The following is a 16,563-nucleotide window of genomic DNA, read 5'->3' on the forward strand; positions in this document are numbered from 1 at the left end:
TCCACTTTCCCCAGCATTATTGTCTTCTCTAGGCTTTCCTGTCTCCTCATGATGTGGCCAAAGTACTTCAACTTTGTCTCTAGTATCTTTCCCTCCAGTGAGAAGTCGGGCTTTATTTCCTGGAGGATGGACTGGTTGGATCTTCTCGCAGTCCAAGGCACTCTCAGCACTTTCCTCCAACACCACAGCTCAAAAGCATCGATCTTCCTTCGCTCAGCCTTCCCTAAGGTCCAGCTCTCACATCCGTAGGTTACTACAGGGAATACCATGGCTTTGACTAGGCGGATCTTTGTTGCCAGTCTGATGTCTCTACTCTTCACTATTTTATCGAGACTGGACATTGCTCTCCTCCCAAGAAGTAAGCGTCTTCTGATTTCCTGGCCACAGTCTGCATCTGCAGTAATCTTTGCACCTAGAAATACAAAGTCTGTCACGGCCTCCACGGTTTCTCCCTCTATTTTCCAGTTGTCAATCATTCTTGTTGCCATAATCTTGGTTTTTTTGACGTTTAGCTGCAACCCTGCTTTTGCGCTTTCTTCTTTCACCTTGATTAGAAGGCTCCTCAGCTCCTCCTCGCTTTCGGCCATCAGAGTGGTGTCATCACTTACTTACTCAAAGTCATAATAACCGAAATGCCTTCACACCACACACGTTTTCATATTAACTGTGTCTTGAATAGTGACTCTTTAATACAGATATTTATTTATTTATTTACTTACTTACTTACTTACTATATTTGTATACCGCTCTTCTCAGCCCTGGGGCGACTCAGGGCGGTTAACAAAAGAGTTACATCTCTAGCCTTAACACTTGTCCCTGCCAAAAGTACTAGCTACGCAGGCGGGACCGAGAGCAGGGCCTTTCCAAATGATCTTAACACACTAGCTGGTTCATAGGAGGAGGACAGATAAGTTGGGCCTCAATTCCCTCTCTGGCATGTGGATGTCACTATGGATGTGCATTTCCTTGTATCACAGCCATTTCAATAGTAACAGAGGTTGCTTGCAAATATTATTTTTCCTCTCATGTAAATTGAGGAATATATATATATATATATATATATATATATATATACACACAAACACACACACACACACATATATATATTACATATTATATCTCATGTTATACTAAAAATAACAATGGGACGGCAAGCATTGATTTAGTTTTGCTTGTGGCATAATTGATGCGAAGAGTGACACAGCTAAAGAGAGTGCTTGTATTTACCAAAAGTAAAGAGAGACACTAAATTGACACACAAAACCACTAGTCAGAAACAGTTCTGTGGTTTTGTTAGTGTCCAGCTTTTCTACGGATTAATGCACTTTTACCAAATGGGCAGGTTGGTCCAGACAACTTGTCCATTAAGCTAAAATCACTCAATTGCTACTTTATTAGTGGCATACAAGGTCTTACCATCTGTACTTCCCTTATGCAATCTCAAGTGAGTCCTAGGAAAGTTATAAACCATCACACATTTTCCAGGTCACAAAGTGTGGTCCCAGACTAAAGACCTCAATGGAATCATAGAATCATGGAGTTGGAAGAGACCTTGTGGGCCATCCAGTCCAACCCACTGCCAAGAAGCAGAAAATCGCATTCAAAGCACCCTGACAGATGGCCATCCCTCCTCTGTTTAAAAGCCTCCAAAGAAGGAGCCTCCAACACACTCTGGGACAGAGAGTTCCACTGTTGAACAGCTCTCGCAGTCAGGAAGCTCTTCCTAATGTTCAGAAGGAATCTCCTTTCCTGTAGTTTGAAGCCACTGACAACATAGTGGCAACATATTTGGACAACATTTAGAAAGCTGCCAACAGTATTTTTGGATTGAAAATTAAGTGTTTTGTGTTAGAAAGCACAGTTTTGTAGATAGATCACAATCACATTAATGGAAGGAATCTTGTATGTCACTATGACCTCACCTACACTAAACATTTAACTGAACATTATGGTTCGCATCAACTGAACATTATGGTTTGCATCAACTTAGTCATACTTAAAATGCATCCACATCATCATCTGAACATTAGGGGCTAGAATCACATTTAGTCATCACTTAAATCCTACACTTTTTGCCAGGTCTCCTACAAGTCTGGCTAAGTTGGTATCCATTTCTAGACACTAGACAGGACAAAGTGATGTGTATGTCCCTTCATGTTGCCTGTCAACCTATGGCAAACCCATGAATGTCACTGTATTTTCTTATGCAAGGTCACAGTGATGGCTTACAAACAGAACACAATTATATCCTAATATTCAGCACACTGTAATAAGAGTGTGCTGAATATAAATATTTATTTATTTATTTATTTATTTGCTTCATTCCTACCCTATCTTTCTCGACCCAGGAGGGGACTCAAGGTGGCTTACAAATCTGGCAAAAATTCAATGCTGCACAGGTAAACAATAAAACACACCTCACAAAAATATAAACAATTGAGGCACATGAGCAATGAAAACACACAACAATATATCCAACAGATTAAAACCATACATAAAACGCCGAGTAATGATCTCACGTCCAAATTGTTTTCTAAAATCCATAGTTGATTATTCAAGCTGTTGAAGTCTTGACACATGCACAAGATTGACTTATGCAGGATTAACTTATGTACAGTACTTCTAAACAGCAATCCCCCATGCTTTGCATAGGGTTTTCAGAATTTTTCCAAACGTTTTCAAGACTTCTGAAAATGATCACAGTTCAGGAAAACATATAGAAGCCATTTAGACTGGCAGTGGAATCCTCTATATAACCAACAAAGCATCATTTTTCATCATTCAAAGACGGCAAATTAAATGGGGGGAAAAGAAGAGCATTTAAAACGGACAACTCTGAAAGTTGCCTTTCAAAGAAAGATGACTTTCACTCTGCCTAAAAGTAGGATCACTCCTGGCAAAAGGTGCTGTTTGAATGAAATGCCTATGGAATTGTAGGAGTTGTAGTTTGGTAAGGTACTAGGACTCTTTGACAAAGAAGGTTGAAGACCATATAAAATTGCAGTGTCCATGATTCCACAGCATAGAGTCATGGCAGTGAAAGTGGTGCCAGACTACATTAATTCTATAATGCAGATGCACCCTACGTCAACTTCCTCAGATGCGTGAAGCATCAAGGAAAAGACCTATTTAGGCAAACTGTGAGTGCAAATAGTTGTAAAAATGCAATACATGTGTGTACAGGGATGGGATGATAAACTCAGATCAGTTGGAATACAGGAGTAAAGATGTTGCCTAAGGCCAAGATGAGTGGATAACCACAAACGTTCTTCTTATATGCATTAGGTGTCTGTTCCAGTCGTTTCTGGCTCTTATTCTCAAAAGTGTCTCAGGAGACAAACAGGAAACAGGTTTACAGATTAACACCGAACATGTTTGGTCAGACAGGTACATTCACTGAACTCAATGGGGAAGTATCTAGCTACAATCTCACCCTTAGGTCTATCCCTTATTCCTGGGACTTGCCCAGAAGGAAATAATAAAATGTAGGACAGGTGACAGCAAAATGCAGCTCCTCCAGAAGCTGATACGTTTCTATCCATCCAGTTGTTGGATAGAAATCGTAATCAAATTGTCATCAACGGCAAAAGACAATTTAAACAGTAATTTACCTGGGAGGGCAACATGTCTCCCAGCATTGTTCTGGCCTAGAGCATCTTCATTGCATACAAAAATTGTGTATTATTCATATTAACCCTCATGAACGTATATTTGGGATGTATCCATGTCACGTAGAAACTCAATCCAAATTGAACATTCCACGTCCCAAATTTCAAAATACTCCAAAATCCAAAATTGTCCGTAGGGGTGGCTGAGATAGAACCACCTTTGCTTTCTGATGGTTCCGTGCACACAAACTTTGTTTCATGAGCTAAAGTAATAATAACACTATGTAACAAAATTTGATTTTTTCTGTTCCTGGTTTGAAAGTGTTATTTCTCATTTAACTGTGCTTACTTTGAAAGTAGCTGTTACACTCCAGAAACTTTGTTCTTATGGCTGCCACAAACTATGTTGAATTGGTTGAGACTCAATGAGATATTCATTGAAAAACTATAGCAAAATGTGCTGCACTATCTATGAGCTACTGATGACTGGCACTGCTAATCTTTTCCCATATTTTTAACGATAGAACCTATTAGGAAATGACGTTTATGATCCAGGAACAAAAAATGTGTTACATAGCGAATTAATAACATTGTATTACATTGCCTCCAGGCTATGTGGATAAGTTATACATTAAACATAAATAAATTCTGTGTTTAGAGTTTCCTCTCCAGGATATTTCATTAAGGATGTATATGCGAATAAAGGTGTTCCAAAATCTGAAATCCAAAAAGCGTCTGGTCCCAAGCATTTCCAATAAGGAATACTCAATCTGTAGCCCTTGCTCCATCCTGAATAAGTCTGCAATGTATTCCCCTCAGCTACAGGATTACAATTCTATCTCAGACCCCATCTACACTGCTGTACAATACATTATATGGTCATGTCATATAATGCAGTAAACACTGAACTGCATTATATGTGTTACACTGATCATATAATACAGTGTAGATGAGTCCCCATAGAATTTTAAATACCTCTTAGGTTAGGTAATGGTTTTCCCCTGACGTTACGTCCAGTCGTGTCCTGACTCTGGGGGTTGGTGCTCATCTCTATTTCTAAACTGAAGAGCCAGCATTGTCCATTGACACCACCAAGGTCATGTGGCCAGCATGACTGCATGGAGCGCTATTAACTTCCTGCCGGAGTGGTACCTATTTAAGTACCTCTTAAATCCACTACAAATCATAGTACCCCGCAGAATGGAGTCATATGATTTAAAGTTTACCAAAGTGCTACAACTGTCCAGTATGGATATCTTAGAAAGGAACTGCCACTGAAACCATGGAAAAGCACTTTGGGGAGTTTTTTTTTTTTTTGACATTTTTTGTTAATTTTATTATTACTATTGTATAATACATAGAAACATTCCATCTTTGAAAATAACATTCAAAATTACTATTGTATAATACACAATACACCGTATATTTATCTTTCCCCTTTATTCTATATATGAGACCCTTCCATTTTGCTTTCCATGTCTTTTTGCTTTGACCCGTCATATAGTAACTTTTCCTTTCGCTAATATAATCTTGAAGAAGGTAATCTGCTAAATATTTGTACCAGGTTTTTGTATCCCATTTCTTGTGGTCTTTCCAGCCCAGGGCCACTGAGGCTTTAATTCCCTCTATCATATGTTCTATTATTTCCTCACTTTCCTTATATTCCTCTTTATTTTCGAATTTCTGAGTGAAAAATTGGGCCTTATTCCATTCTATCTTGATCCCTAATAGCTCCTCCATTTCTTTCCTGATTATTTCTTGGAACTTTTGGATTTTTTCACATTCCCACCACATGTGGGCATATGTTCCTATTTTACCACAGTTGTGCCAACATAATTTTGGGCACGTTTTTGTGATATGCGCCAGTTGCACAGGAGTTCTGTACCATTTTGTCAATATTTTTCGTTGCATTTCTTTAATCTTTAGGTGTTTTATTTTATTGATTGAATTAATCCAATTGTCTATTTCTCTCTCACTGCAACTTAATTCCTCCTTCCAGACTTCTATTAGGGTAGATTTTGTGTTGTATTGTATTTCGGTGATTGTGTTATATATAAATCCCATGATTCCTTTCTCCCTCTCTACTTTCCATTTTATTATTTTGTCGAGATTTGTTTCTGAGGTTTCCTTATTCTTCAATTCTATTAGCTTTTTAGACAGCCCTCCCCATTGTAACCAATTTCCATGCCCGCATTTATCTTTTATTTCCTCCCATTGAATTACAGTCCCGTCTGGTTTTAGTAAGTCCTCAATCTTTGTTATTCCGTTTTGTTCCAGTTTCTTTAGCATGTTGCGATATAGCTGGGGTTTTCCGTTGTCTAAGGAACCTATTGGGAGCTTGTCTATTTTATTTACTGGGAGTTTATTTTGCCATTTTCCCCAACAAGTCATTGTTAATGACAAGGGGCCTCCTTTTGGGGAGTTAATGCACTTTGGGGAGTTAATGCGCTTAGTATGTTGTAGAAGGCTTTCATTGCTGGAATCACTGGGTTGCTGTGAGTTTTCTGGTCTGTATGGCCATGTTTCAGAAACATTCTCTCCTGATGTTTTGCCCACACCTATGGCAGGCATCCTCAGAGATTGTGAGGTCTGTTGGAAACTAAGCAAGCGGGGTTTATATATCTGTGGAATAATGTCCAGGGTCCTTTCTGAACGTAGCATTTGTTGGATTTCTTCATCAGCTTCCCTACGCGGTCAGTGGTTCCCTTGATGTATGGTAAGAACACTCTTCCCCTGGGTGGATCTTTGTCTTTACTGATGAAGAAACACAACCTACAGTCAATCTACAGACCCACTAAGAAAATCCAACAAATGCTACATTCAGCAAAGGACAAGAGGGATCCTCTTACTTCTGCAGGAGTCTACCGTACACCATGCAGCTGTGGACAAGTCTACATAGGGACGACCAAAAGCAGTATTGCCCAAACACCAATCAAGGGACACAAAAGGCACTGCAAACTACTTCAACCAGAGAAGTCAGCCGTAACAGAGCACTTGATGAACCAATTTGGACACAGCATATTATTTGAGAGCACAGAAATGCTGGACCACTCTCACAACCATCATGTCAGACTACACAGAGAAGCCACTGAAATCCACAAGCAGATGGACAATTTCAACAGAAAGGAGGAAACCATGAAAATGAACAAAATCTGGCTGCCAGACCTCACAATCTCTGAGAATGCGTACCATAGATGTGGATGAAACATCAGGAGAGAATGCTTCCCAAACATGGCCATACAGCGAATTGGTCTGGAGCCAATGCCCTTTCACTGACGGGTGGCTGAGCTTTGCCCTTCCTTTCTGTCTGTCTGTCTATGAGCCCTGGAACTAAGACCTTCCTAACATTTCCTCCATAACCAAAAGCAAGATGTGTCAGAGAAAATTAGAACTTGCGACACAAAAGTGTTTTCGCCTGGATTGATAATGATGATACGTGAATCACCCCACTCCATAGGCTCTTGGGTTGGAAATATTCCCTGACACATTTTGTGTCACTCCTGATAAAGAATCAGATGTTCAGGCAGGCAGGGCTTGTGGGGAAATTTTTCATCAATGAGCTTCCGTTTTAAAGGGCTCCAATCCTAAGCACATCTACTCAGAAATAACTCCCGCTGCATTCAATCTGAATCCTATGGATTTCAGTCCCAAGCAAATAAGTTTAAGCATTGCAGCCTAACAGATACTACATCCTATGGAACTTCCTGACTGTGAGAGCTGTTCAGCAGTGGAACTCTCTGCCCTGGAGTGTGGTGGAGGCTCCTTCTTTGGAAGCTTTTAAACAGAGGCTGGATGGCCATCTGTCAGGGGTGATTTGAATGCAATATTCCTGCTTCTTGGCAGGGGGTTGGACTGGATGGCCCATGAGGTCTCTTCCAACTCTTTGATTCTATGATTCTATCGTTTTCTAGTTATGTATCTTGATATATAATCACAACACATAGCTTTTTAACATTATTCGATTCAAGCAACGCTTGAGGGGAATCTTATCTGATTCTGAGTGCCTTAACCTTTTTTTAAAATATAGCAGATTATGTTATCAACCTCTCTTTCAGGCTGCATCTACACAGTAGTATTAATGAAGTTTGACCCCATCGCAACTACCATGGTTCAATACTATGGAATTATGGGAGGTGTAGTTTTACCCATTTTGAGTCTCTTTTTAGACAGAAAAAGTGAGATAATAATAACAACAACAAAAAATTTCCTTCCCTGCCAAAAATTGCCATGGTCTCACCAAATTACAAATCCCAGGGTTCCATAGCATTGAGCCATGGCAGTTAAAGTGGTGTCAAACTACAATAACTCTATACAGTGTAGATGCACCCTCAATCTCAATGGGGCATATTTTCATTCACATGCCCTTCGTCACTCATTCCCACATAAATAACTGGGTGATCTTTCATTTTTACCCTAGAATATAAACTTTTCGTTCATTATTATATTACATTATTAGAGCAGAGCTTTCTAAATTGTGTGTTACGTGTGTCAACTGCAGTGTGTAGGCGTGTAATGAGGAGACACCTCTGAATCTATGTGAAATAAGCTCTTAAACACACACTCTCTCTGTGTATCTCCATAATAAAAGTGAAAATTTGTATATGTGGCTGGGGTGCCCACTTCCACAGACAGCCACACACTTCCATAAACATCTTTAACCCAGAGTGCTGAGGGGTCACCAAAAGCCCTCCCTCCAATGAAATTTCAGGTTATAGTGAGCGCCACGAACATGTAGCCCAACCCTTGCCAATGTCCTCCCCAAAGACCATACTGCTTATCATCCAAGTTTTCATTTGGGGAAAATTTCATCCTAGATTGTATATGTTTCCTCCACCACAGACATCCCGTGTTTCTTGCTTTCTCCATTGGTGTGGAATTTGCATGATTCCACCCAATGCCTTTCCCTTTACCTTTCCTACTCTTTTCAACTCTGTCTGCACAACAAACAGAACAGAACTAATCAGCACTTAGACATACTGGAGGGGTTTGGGGGATTGACTCCACATGATGGAAGTTGCAATTCACCCTGCATTAAGTAAGAGAATTGTAACCCCCACTGACAATGGACCTGGGCCACATTTGGCATACAGGACCCCCATGACCAAAGAAAAATACTGGAGAGGTTAGGGGGGGAATTCACCTTGATTTATAGCTGTTGTAGGTACTGGGATTTACAGTTTACTAGCAAACAAAGAGCACTCTGGACCTCACCACCGATGGCCCTGGACCTCACTTGGCAAGCAAAATTTCCATGGCCAACCAAAAATACAGGAGAGCTTTGTGGGAAATTCACCTTGATTTATAGGAATTATAGTTCACCTACATCCAGAGAGTACTATGAATGCAAACAACGATGGATCTGCACCAAATTTGGCATGCATACCCAATAAGCCAAAATTTGAATACTGGTGAGTTTTGGGGGGAACTGGCCTTGACATTTTTTAGTTGGGATTTATAGTTCACCTACAATCAAAGAGCACTCCACACCCCACTGATGAGGGACCTGGACCTATCTTGGCACACAGAACCCCGATAACCAACTGAACGTATGGGAGGGATTTGATGGGACTGACCCACCATGATACAAGTTGTAATTCATCCTGCAACCCGAGAGCACACTGAACCCACCGATGATGCATCTAGAGCAAACTTGTCCAACATGACAAACTTTAAGCATTGATGGAGTTTCGGGGGGTTAACCTGGCTTGATGTGAGTTGTAGTTCACCCACAACCTCATGCATTTTGCAAAATAATAATAATAAAAGACTTCTTCTAATAACCTGGGCAACGCCGGGTACCTAAGCTACTATTATATAAAGATAAATCAAAGGTTTTCTTGAGATATTATTATTGTTATGTTTATTGATACCCCACTTTTTCTCTCCATAGAGAGACTTGGAGAGGCTCCCCCTGAAGCCACAGGTCCGCAGTTTGGGCGTCCTCTTGGATTCTTCGCTTACACTCGAGGCTCAGGTGTCGGCGGTATCCGGGAGGGCCTTTGCGCAACTGAGAATTGTGCGCCAACTGCGACCATACCTCGTGAAGGCTGATCTGGCTGGGGTGGTCCATGCCTTGGTCACCTCTAGAATGGATTACTGCAATGCGCTCTACGTGGGGCTGCCCTTGAAGACGGCTCGGAAACTTCAATTGGTCCAGCGGGCAGCAGCCAGGATGCTAACTGGGGCTCATTATCAAGAGAGGTCTACCCCTCTGTTTAAGGAGCTCCATTGGCTGCCATTTATTTTCCGAGCCCAATTCAAGGTGCAGGTGCTTACCTACAAAGCCCTAAACGGTTTGGGACCACCCTACCTGCGTGACCGCATCACCATCTACGAACCCACACGCTCGCTACGGTCATCTGGAGAGGCCCTGCTCATGATCCCACCCACGTCGCAAGCGCGCTTGGTGGGGACACGGGACAGGGCCTTTTCTGTGGCGGCCCCCCGACTCTGGAACGCCCTCCCAAAAGATCTCAGACAGGCCCCCACTCTAGCCGTTTTCAGAAGGAATTTAAAAACTTGGCTGTTCCGTTGTGCCTTCTCAGACTAGGAATCCCCATCTCAAGACCTAGTAGCACCTTAGCATAACTAATTGTCGTTGCACACCGCACTTTTTACCCTACGTGCCTCCTGCCATTTCAGCACTTTTAACCCTTGTACCCCAGTGCGCCGGCCGAACCAGTTTTTAATAATGTCTTGATGTACTGCCATTGTCGTTATTTTGTTTACTGTTTGATTTGCTTAGCTATTGTGGTTCTATGTTATTTTGCTTATTGTTGATTTGCTTTGTTATTGTGACGCTATGTTCTCTATTGTATTGTGTTTTGAGGCTTCGGCCTGTGTAAGCCGCATCGAATCCTCCGGGAGATGCTAGCGGGGTACAAATAAAGTTAATAATAATAATAATAATAATAATAATAATAAGATATGCTGCATCCCCATACATGTTGTTATTACAATTCGTGTATGTATCCTTATCTTTTATAAGGGGTTGGTGCAACCTCCGGTTTGCTAGTAAAACCGAAATTAGTTTACATCGACGCATGTTTTAAAAGTGTGTCATCCACATGAAATGTTTGGAAAAGCCCTGTGTTAAGAGGTTATAAATGTTTATCTTAAACTGCTAGGGAAGAAAGAGGCCTCCAAAAGGAAGGAGCCAAATGCATTGGCCAAATGAGGGAACAATTCCATATGAATAATCAGAGTGTTTCATCCTCTCCTTTCTCAGTCTGGCCGACAATCTTTGCACCAGCTGTAGTTTCAGAACGGTCTTCAAGGGCAGCCCTACGTAGAGTGCATTACAGTAGCCTAATCTTGAGGTAACTAAGGCATGGACCACCATGGTCAAATAAGAGTTCTCGAGGTACGGTCACAGCTGGCGCACAAGTCTTAACTGTGCAAAGGCCCTCCCAGCCACCACCGACACCTGCACATCAAGCATCAGTGCTGAATCCAGGAGGACCCCCAGACTGCGGACCTGTGTCTTCAGCGGGAGCGTAACCCCATCAAACATAGAAGAATGTTTATAATTTGGCCCCTTCTGACTTTTAACTGTTTGGAACTCTGAAACCACGTGATTTCAAATTCAATGACTTGAATGTCGTTAAAAAACAGGTTTAAAATCATGGATTACGAAGCAAAACTGTGAATTGTATTGCTGAAGGCTTTCATGTCTGGAATCACTGGGTTGTTGTAGGTTTTTTGGGCTATAAGGCCATGTTCTAGGAGCATTCTCTTCTGAGGTTTCGCCTGCATCTATGGCAAGCATCCTTAGAGGTTGTGACCTCACAACCTCTGAGGATGCTTGCCATAGATGCAGGCGAAACGTCAGGAGAGAATGCTTCTAAAACATGGCCATACAGCCCAAAAAACGTACAACAAAATTGTGATTTTTTTCCAAAAAAGGTTTTGATGTCTGGGTTAAATGATGGCTCAAATGTGTACAAATTAATGGTGGCGACTATGTTGAATGGTAATTTTGCATAGAGGACAGTCCAGGCTATAGTTCGTAGCAACTTTTGCTGTTATAGGTTCACTCATAACATTTTCGGGATGGGAGGCAAAACGTTTTGACCCACCGTAGTATCTATTCCTTGGCCTAAGAAAACCTTATGATAATGCATGGGATCTCCATAAATTAAGAGGCAACTTAAAGGCGCACTTGGGGATTTCGGCAAAGCCCAAAGCACAATACCATTATCTCTCTCTCTGTCTCCCTTGGGTGTTTTCAATATTTCATAGCATTCTGGTTGGTAAAAGCAATCTGGCTTCCTTTCAGTGGGAAAGAATGGAAAGGGACACTGAAATTAAGACCTTAGCCTTGAGTATGTATGTGCCTTCAAGTTGCCTGCTCACTTTCGTGATCCTATGAATGTCAGTTCAAAGCAAATCCCAGCAAATACCTTTGAATTATATCTTATCTACAGTATAATGGATGTAGTTTGACATCACTTAAACTGCTTTGGCTCAATGCTTCCTAGGGTTTGTATTATCATCATCATCATCATCATCTATACCTCTTTGAGCCCCCAGTAGCGCAGTGGGTTAAACTGCTGAGCTGCTGAACTTGCCGACTAAAAGGTTGGTGGTTCGAATCCAGGGAGCAGGATGAGCTCCTGCTGTTAGCCCCAGCTTCTGCCAACCTAGCAGTTCGAAATCATGCAAATATGAGTAGATTAATAGGTACCGCTCGGACGGGAAGGTAACAATGCTCCATGCAGCCATGCTGGCCACATGACCTTGGAGTCATCTACGGACAACACCGGCTCTTTGGCTTAGAAATGGAAATGAGCATCACCCCCCAGAGTCAGATATGGCTTAACTTCAATGTCAAGGGGAAATCTTTACTTTACCCTGCATTTTCTCTTCATAAGGAGTTTGTAGTTTGGTGAGACACCAGCATTATCTGACAGAGATGGTTAAAGACCTTGACAAACTACAAATCCCAGGATTCCATAGAATGAAGCCAGAGAAGTTAAAGTGGTGTCAAACTGATGCACCCTAACGGCAGGGCTTTTTTGTGCTTTGTGTTCTCAAAGGCTTTCATGGCCGGAATCACTAGGTTGCTGTGAATCTTCCAGGCTGTCTGGCCATGTTCCAGAAGCATTCTCTCCTGACATTTCACCCACATCTATGGCAAGCATCCTCAGAGATTGTGTGGTCTGTTGGAAACTAGGCAAGTGGGGTTTATATATCTATGGAATAATGTCCAGGGTAGGATAAAGAACTCTTGTCAGATGGAGGCACATGTGGATGTTGCCATTAGTCACCTTGATTAGCACTGAATGGCCTTGCAGCTTCAAAGCCTAGTTTCCAACAGACCTCACAATCTCTGAGGATGCCTGCCATAGATGTGGACAAAATGTCAGGAGAGAATGCTTCTAGAACATGGCCATATAGCCTGGAAAAGTCACAGCAACCTACTTTTTGTGCCTTCTTTCTTAAGGGAGGCTTTGTGTTTCATCCCCAATCCCTTCTTCCAGACTCACACTGAACTCCATTCATTTATTTTAAGGAGGCTCCCTCCTCCTCTCCTTCCTTCCTTCCTTCCAAACTCTCAGAATGGAGGTGAGCTTTCCAATTTCTTCCCTCCCGTGAAACTTGCCTTGGGTCCAACATCCCATCACCAAAACTGAAAAAAAAAGAAAGAAACTGGACCGTTTAAAGCCTCTAATATGGATGCGTCTACACTGTGGAATGAATGCAGTTTGGCACCACTTTAACTGCAATGTAATCCTGGAATCTGTACGTCTGGCAAGACACCAGCACTCTTGTATGACAAAGGATTTCCCCAGGCAGGAAGCAGCCAGTCTTTGAGGCTGCAAAGCCATTCAGTGCTAATCAAGGTGGCTAATTGCAACATTTACTCTTGCCTGAAGCAGACAAGAGTTCTTTCTTCCACCCTGGACATTATTCCACAGATCTATACTTCTCATTTTCCAACAGACCTCACAACCTCTGAGGATGCCTGCCATAGATACAGGCGAAATGTCAGGAGAGAATGCCGTCTGGAGAGACACCAGCAGATCTCTCAACCTCTTGAGGATGCCTGCGATAGATACAGGGAAAATGTCAGGAGAGTATGCCATTCCCCCAGGCAGGAAGCAGCTTGGCTTTGAAGCTGCAAGGCCATTAAATGTTAATCAAGGTGATCAATTACAGCCTCCACATTTGCCTCAAGCAGACAAGAGTTCATTCTCCCACAGTGGACATTATTCCACAGATATATAAACCCCACTTGCCTAGTTTCCAAAAGAGCTACCAACTTCATAGATGTGGGCGAAATGTCAGGAGAGAATGCTTCTGGAACATGGCCAGACAGCCTAGAAAACTCACAGCAACCCAGTGAAAAGCCATGAAAGCCTTCGACAACACAAATTCTAAAACTAGAACAGTAAATAAAGAGCAAGACTCAAAAAGTAGGGGAATTCTAGGCAGGAATCAATCAGGGCCAGCTAATACCTCCTAACAAAGGATTCCCCCAGGCAGCAGTCAGACAGGCATTAAAGCTGCAAGGCCATTAAATGCTAATCAAGGTGATCAATTGCAGCCTTCACACTTGCCTCAAGCAGACAAGAGTTCTTTCTTCCACCCTGGACATTATTCCACAGATATATAAACCCAATTTTCCTAGTTTCCAACAGACCTCACAGGCTCTAAGGAAGCCTGCCATAGATGTAGGCGAAATGTCAGGAAAGAATGCACTCTTTTAAGTCAAAGAATTCCCCCAGGCAGGAAGCAGCCAGTCTTTGAAGCTGCAAGGCCATTCAATGCTAATCAAGGTGATCAATTACAAGAGTTCTTTCTCCCTCCCTGGACATTATTCCCCAGATACCTAAACCCAAATTTCTTAGTTTCCAACAGACCTCACAACCTCTGAGGATGCCTGCCATAGATGTGGGCAAAACGTCAGGAGAGAATGCTTCTGGAACACAGCCAGACAGTCTGGAAAACTCACAGCCACCCACTCTTTTAAGACTTTATGCAATGACGAATGCAACTCCCTTAGTCTTGAGCCATGGCAGTCCCAAGCGGCGTGAAACCGCAGCAAGCCTCCAGTGCGGACGGGCTCTGGAAGCGCTACTTACGAGGCGCGATCCGGGGCGAAGAAATCCACGGCGAAGCCGAAGTAGCTGCCTTCCGCTCCGGAGTAAACGGCGGGGCTTTCCACGTCCAGGTTGAAAGGCCGGCCGGGCGGCAAAGCCGAGAAGAGGAGGAGGAGGAGGAGAGGGAGCCAAGGGAGGCCGGCCATGGCGCGCAGGCAGCAGCCCAGAGGAAGACGCGGAAAGTGGCCCAAAGTCGCCTCGCCAACCCGCCAGGCCGGAGGAGGAGGAACGGGAGGAGGAGGAATAATCACCGCCAGGGACTGAGGGAGAGAGAGAGAGAAAGAGCGCTCCCCAGCCCTGGCGACCAATCCGCGGCGAGGATGAGACTTGCTTTTTGTTTTGTTCCTAGAGCTGCGACTCCGCGCTGAAGGGAGGGAGAGGAGGAGGAGGCTGGTCCAAAGGGGGCGTGGCTTCCAAAGGGGGCGTGGCTTCCCCCTCTGGCCCAAAGTTCCAGAGGCGAATCTGCCACTCTTTGGCGCCCCATTGCACCCACTGTTACATTCATGCTCTTCTTTCACAGCCTGGCTCAATACTTATGGGCGTCTTTCGCCTTCTCTGTTGCCTCATTTTACTGCAACTTCTAGGATTCCTGCATCAATAGGAGACTAGTGTCTAGATCCAGGGAAGTCATGCCACCCCTCTATTCTGCCTTGGTTAGACCACACCTGGAATATTGTGTCCAATTCTGGGCACCACAACTGAAGAGAGATGTTCACAAGGTGGAATGTGTCCAGAGGAGGGCGACTAAAATGATCAAGGGTCTGGAGAACAAGCCCTATGAGGAGCGGCTTAAAGAGCTGGGCATGTTTAGCCTGCAGAAGAGAAGGCTGAGAAGAGACATGATGTTGTTGTTCATTCGTTCAGTCGTCTCCAACTCTTCCGTGACCTCATGGACCAGCCCACACCAGAGCTCCCTGTTGGCCGTCACCACCCCCAGCTCCTTCAAGGTCAGTCCAGTGACTTCAAGGATGCCATCCATCCATCTTGCCCTTGGTCGGCCCCACTTCCTTTTGCCTTCCACTTTCCCCAGCATAATTGTCTTCTCTAGGCTTTGCTGTCTCCTCATGATGTGGCCAAAGTACTTCAACTTTGTCTCTACTATCCTTCCCTCCAGTGAGCAGCCGGGCTTTATTTCCTGGAGGATGACTGGTTGGATCTTCTCGCAGTCCAAGGCACTCTCAGCACTTTCCTCCAACACCACAGTTCAAAAGCATCGATCTTCCTTCGCTCAGCCTTCCCTAAGATCCAGCTCTCACATCCGTAGGTTACTACAGGGAATACCATGGCTTTGACTAGGCGGATCTTTGTTGCCAGTCTGATGTATTCTGCCTTGGTTAGACCACACCTGAAATACTGTGTCCAATTCTCGGCATCACAATTGAAGGGAGATATTGACAACCTGGAATGTGTTCAGAGGAAAGCGACTAAAATGATGAAGGGGCTAGAGAATAATCCCTATGAGGAGTGGCTTAAAGAGCTGGGCATGTTTAGTGTTCAGAAGAGAAGGCTGAGAGGAGACAAGATAGCAATGTAGAAATACATGAGAGGAAATCATAGGGTGGAGGGAGCAAGCTTGTTTTCGGCTGCCCTGGAGACTAGGACGCAATGGAAAAATGCTTCAAATTACAAGAAAGGAGATTCCATCTGAACATTAGGAGGAACTTTCTGACTGTGAGAGCTGTTCAGCAGTGGAACTCTCTGCCCCGAGTGTGGTAGAGGCTTCTTCCTTGGAAGCTTTTAAACTGGATGCCCACTGCATACTTCCATCCACGTGTCCTTCTTTAAGGTAAAAGTAAAGGATTTCCCCTTGACACTAAGTCTAGTTGTGTCCAACTGTGCAGGGTGGTGCT

General features: G+C 43.3%; 1 protein-coding gene across 1 annotated transcript in view; it reads right to left on the minus strand.

The window, feature by feature from the left end:
- ITGAV (integrin subunit alpha V) overlaps positions 1 to 14,948 on the minus strand; it is a 92,379-nt gene extending 77,431 nt beyond the window's left edge. The window contains exon 1 of the mRNA XM_060763845.2: positions 14,696 to 14,948. Within this exon, the coding sequence (XP_060619828.2) occupies positions 14,696 to 14,859 (164 nt within the window). The 5' untranslated portion in view covers positions 14,860 to 14,948. The remainder of the gene's footprint in view (positions 1 to 14,695) is intronic.
- Between the last annotated feature and the right edge of the window lie 1,615 nt (positions 14,949 to 16,563).

Source organism: Anolis sagrei, chromosome 1 (assembly GCF_037176765.1).
Source record: "Anolis sagrei isolate rAnoSag1 chromosome 1, rAnoSag1.mat, whole genome shotgun sequence".
Classification (NCBI taxonomy): Eukaryota; Metazoa; Chordata; class Lepidosauria; order Squamata; family Dactyloidae; genus Anolis; species Anolis sagrei.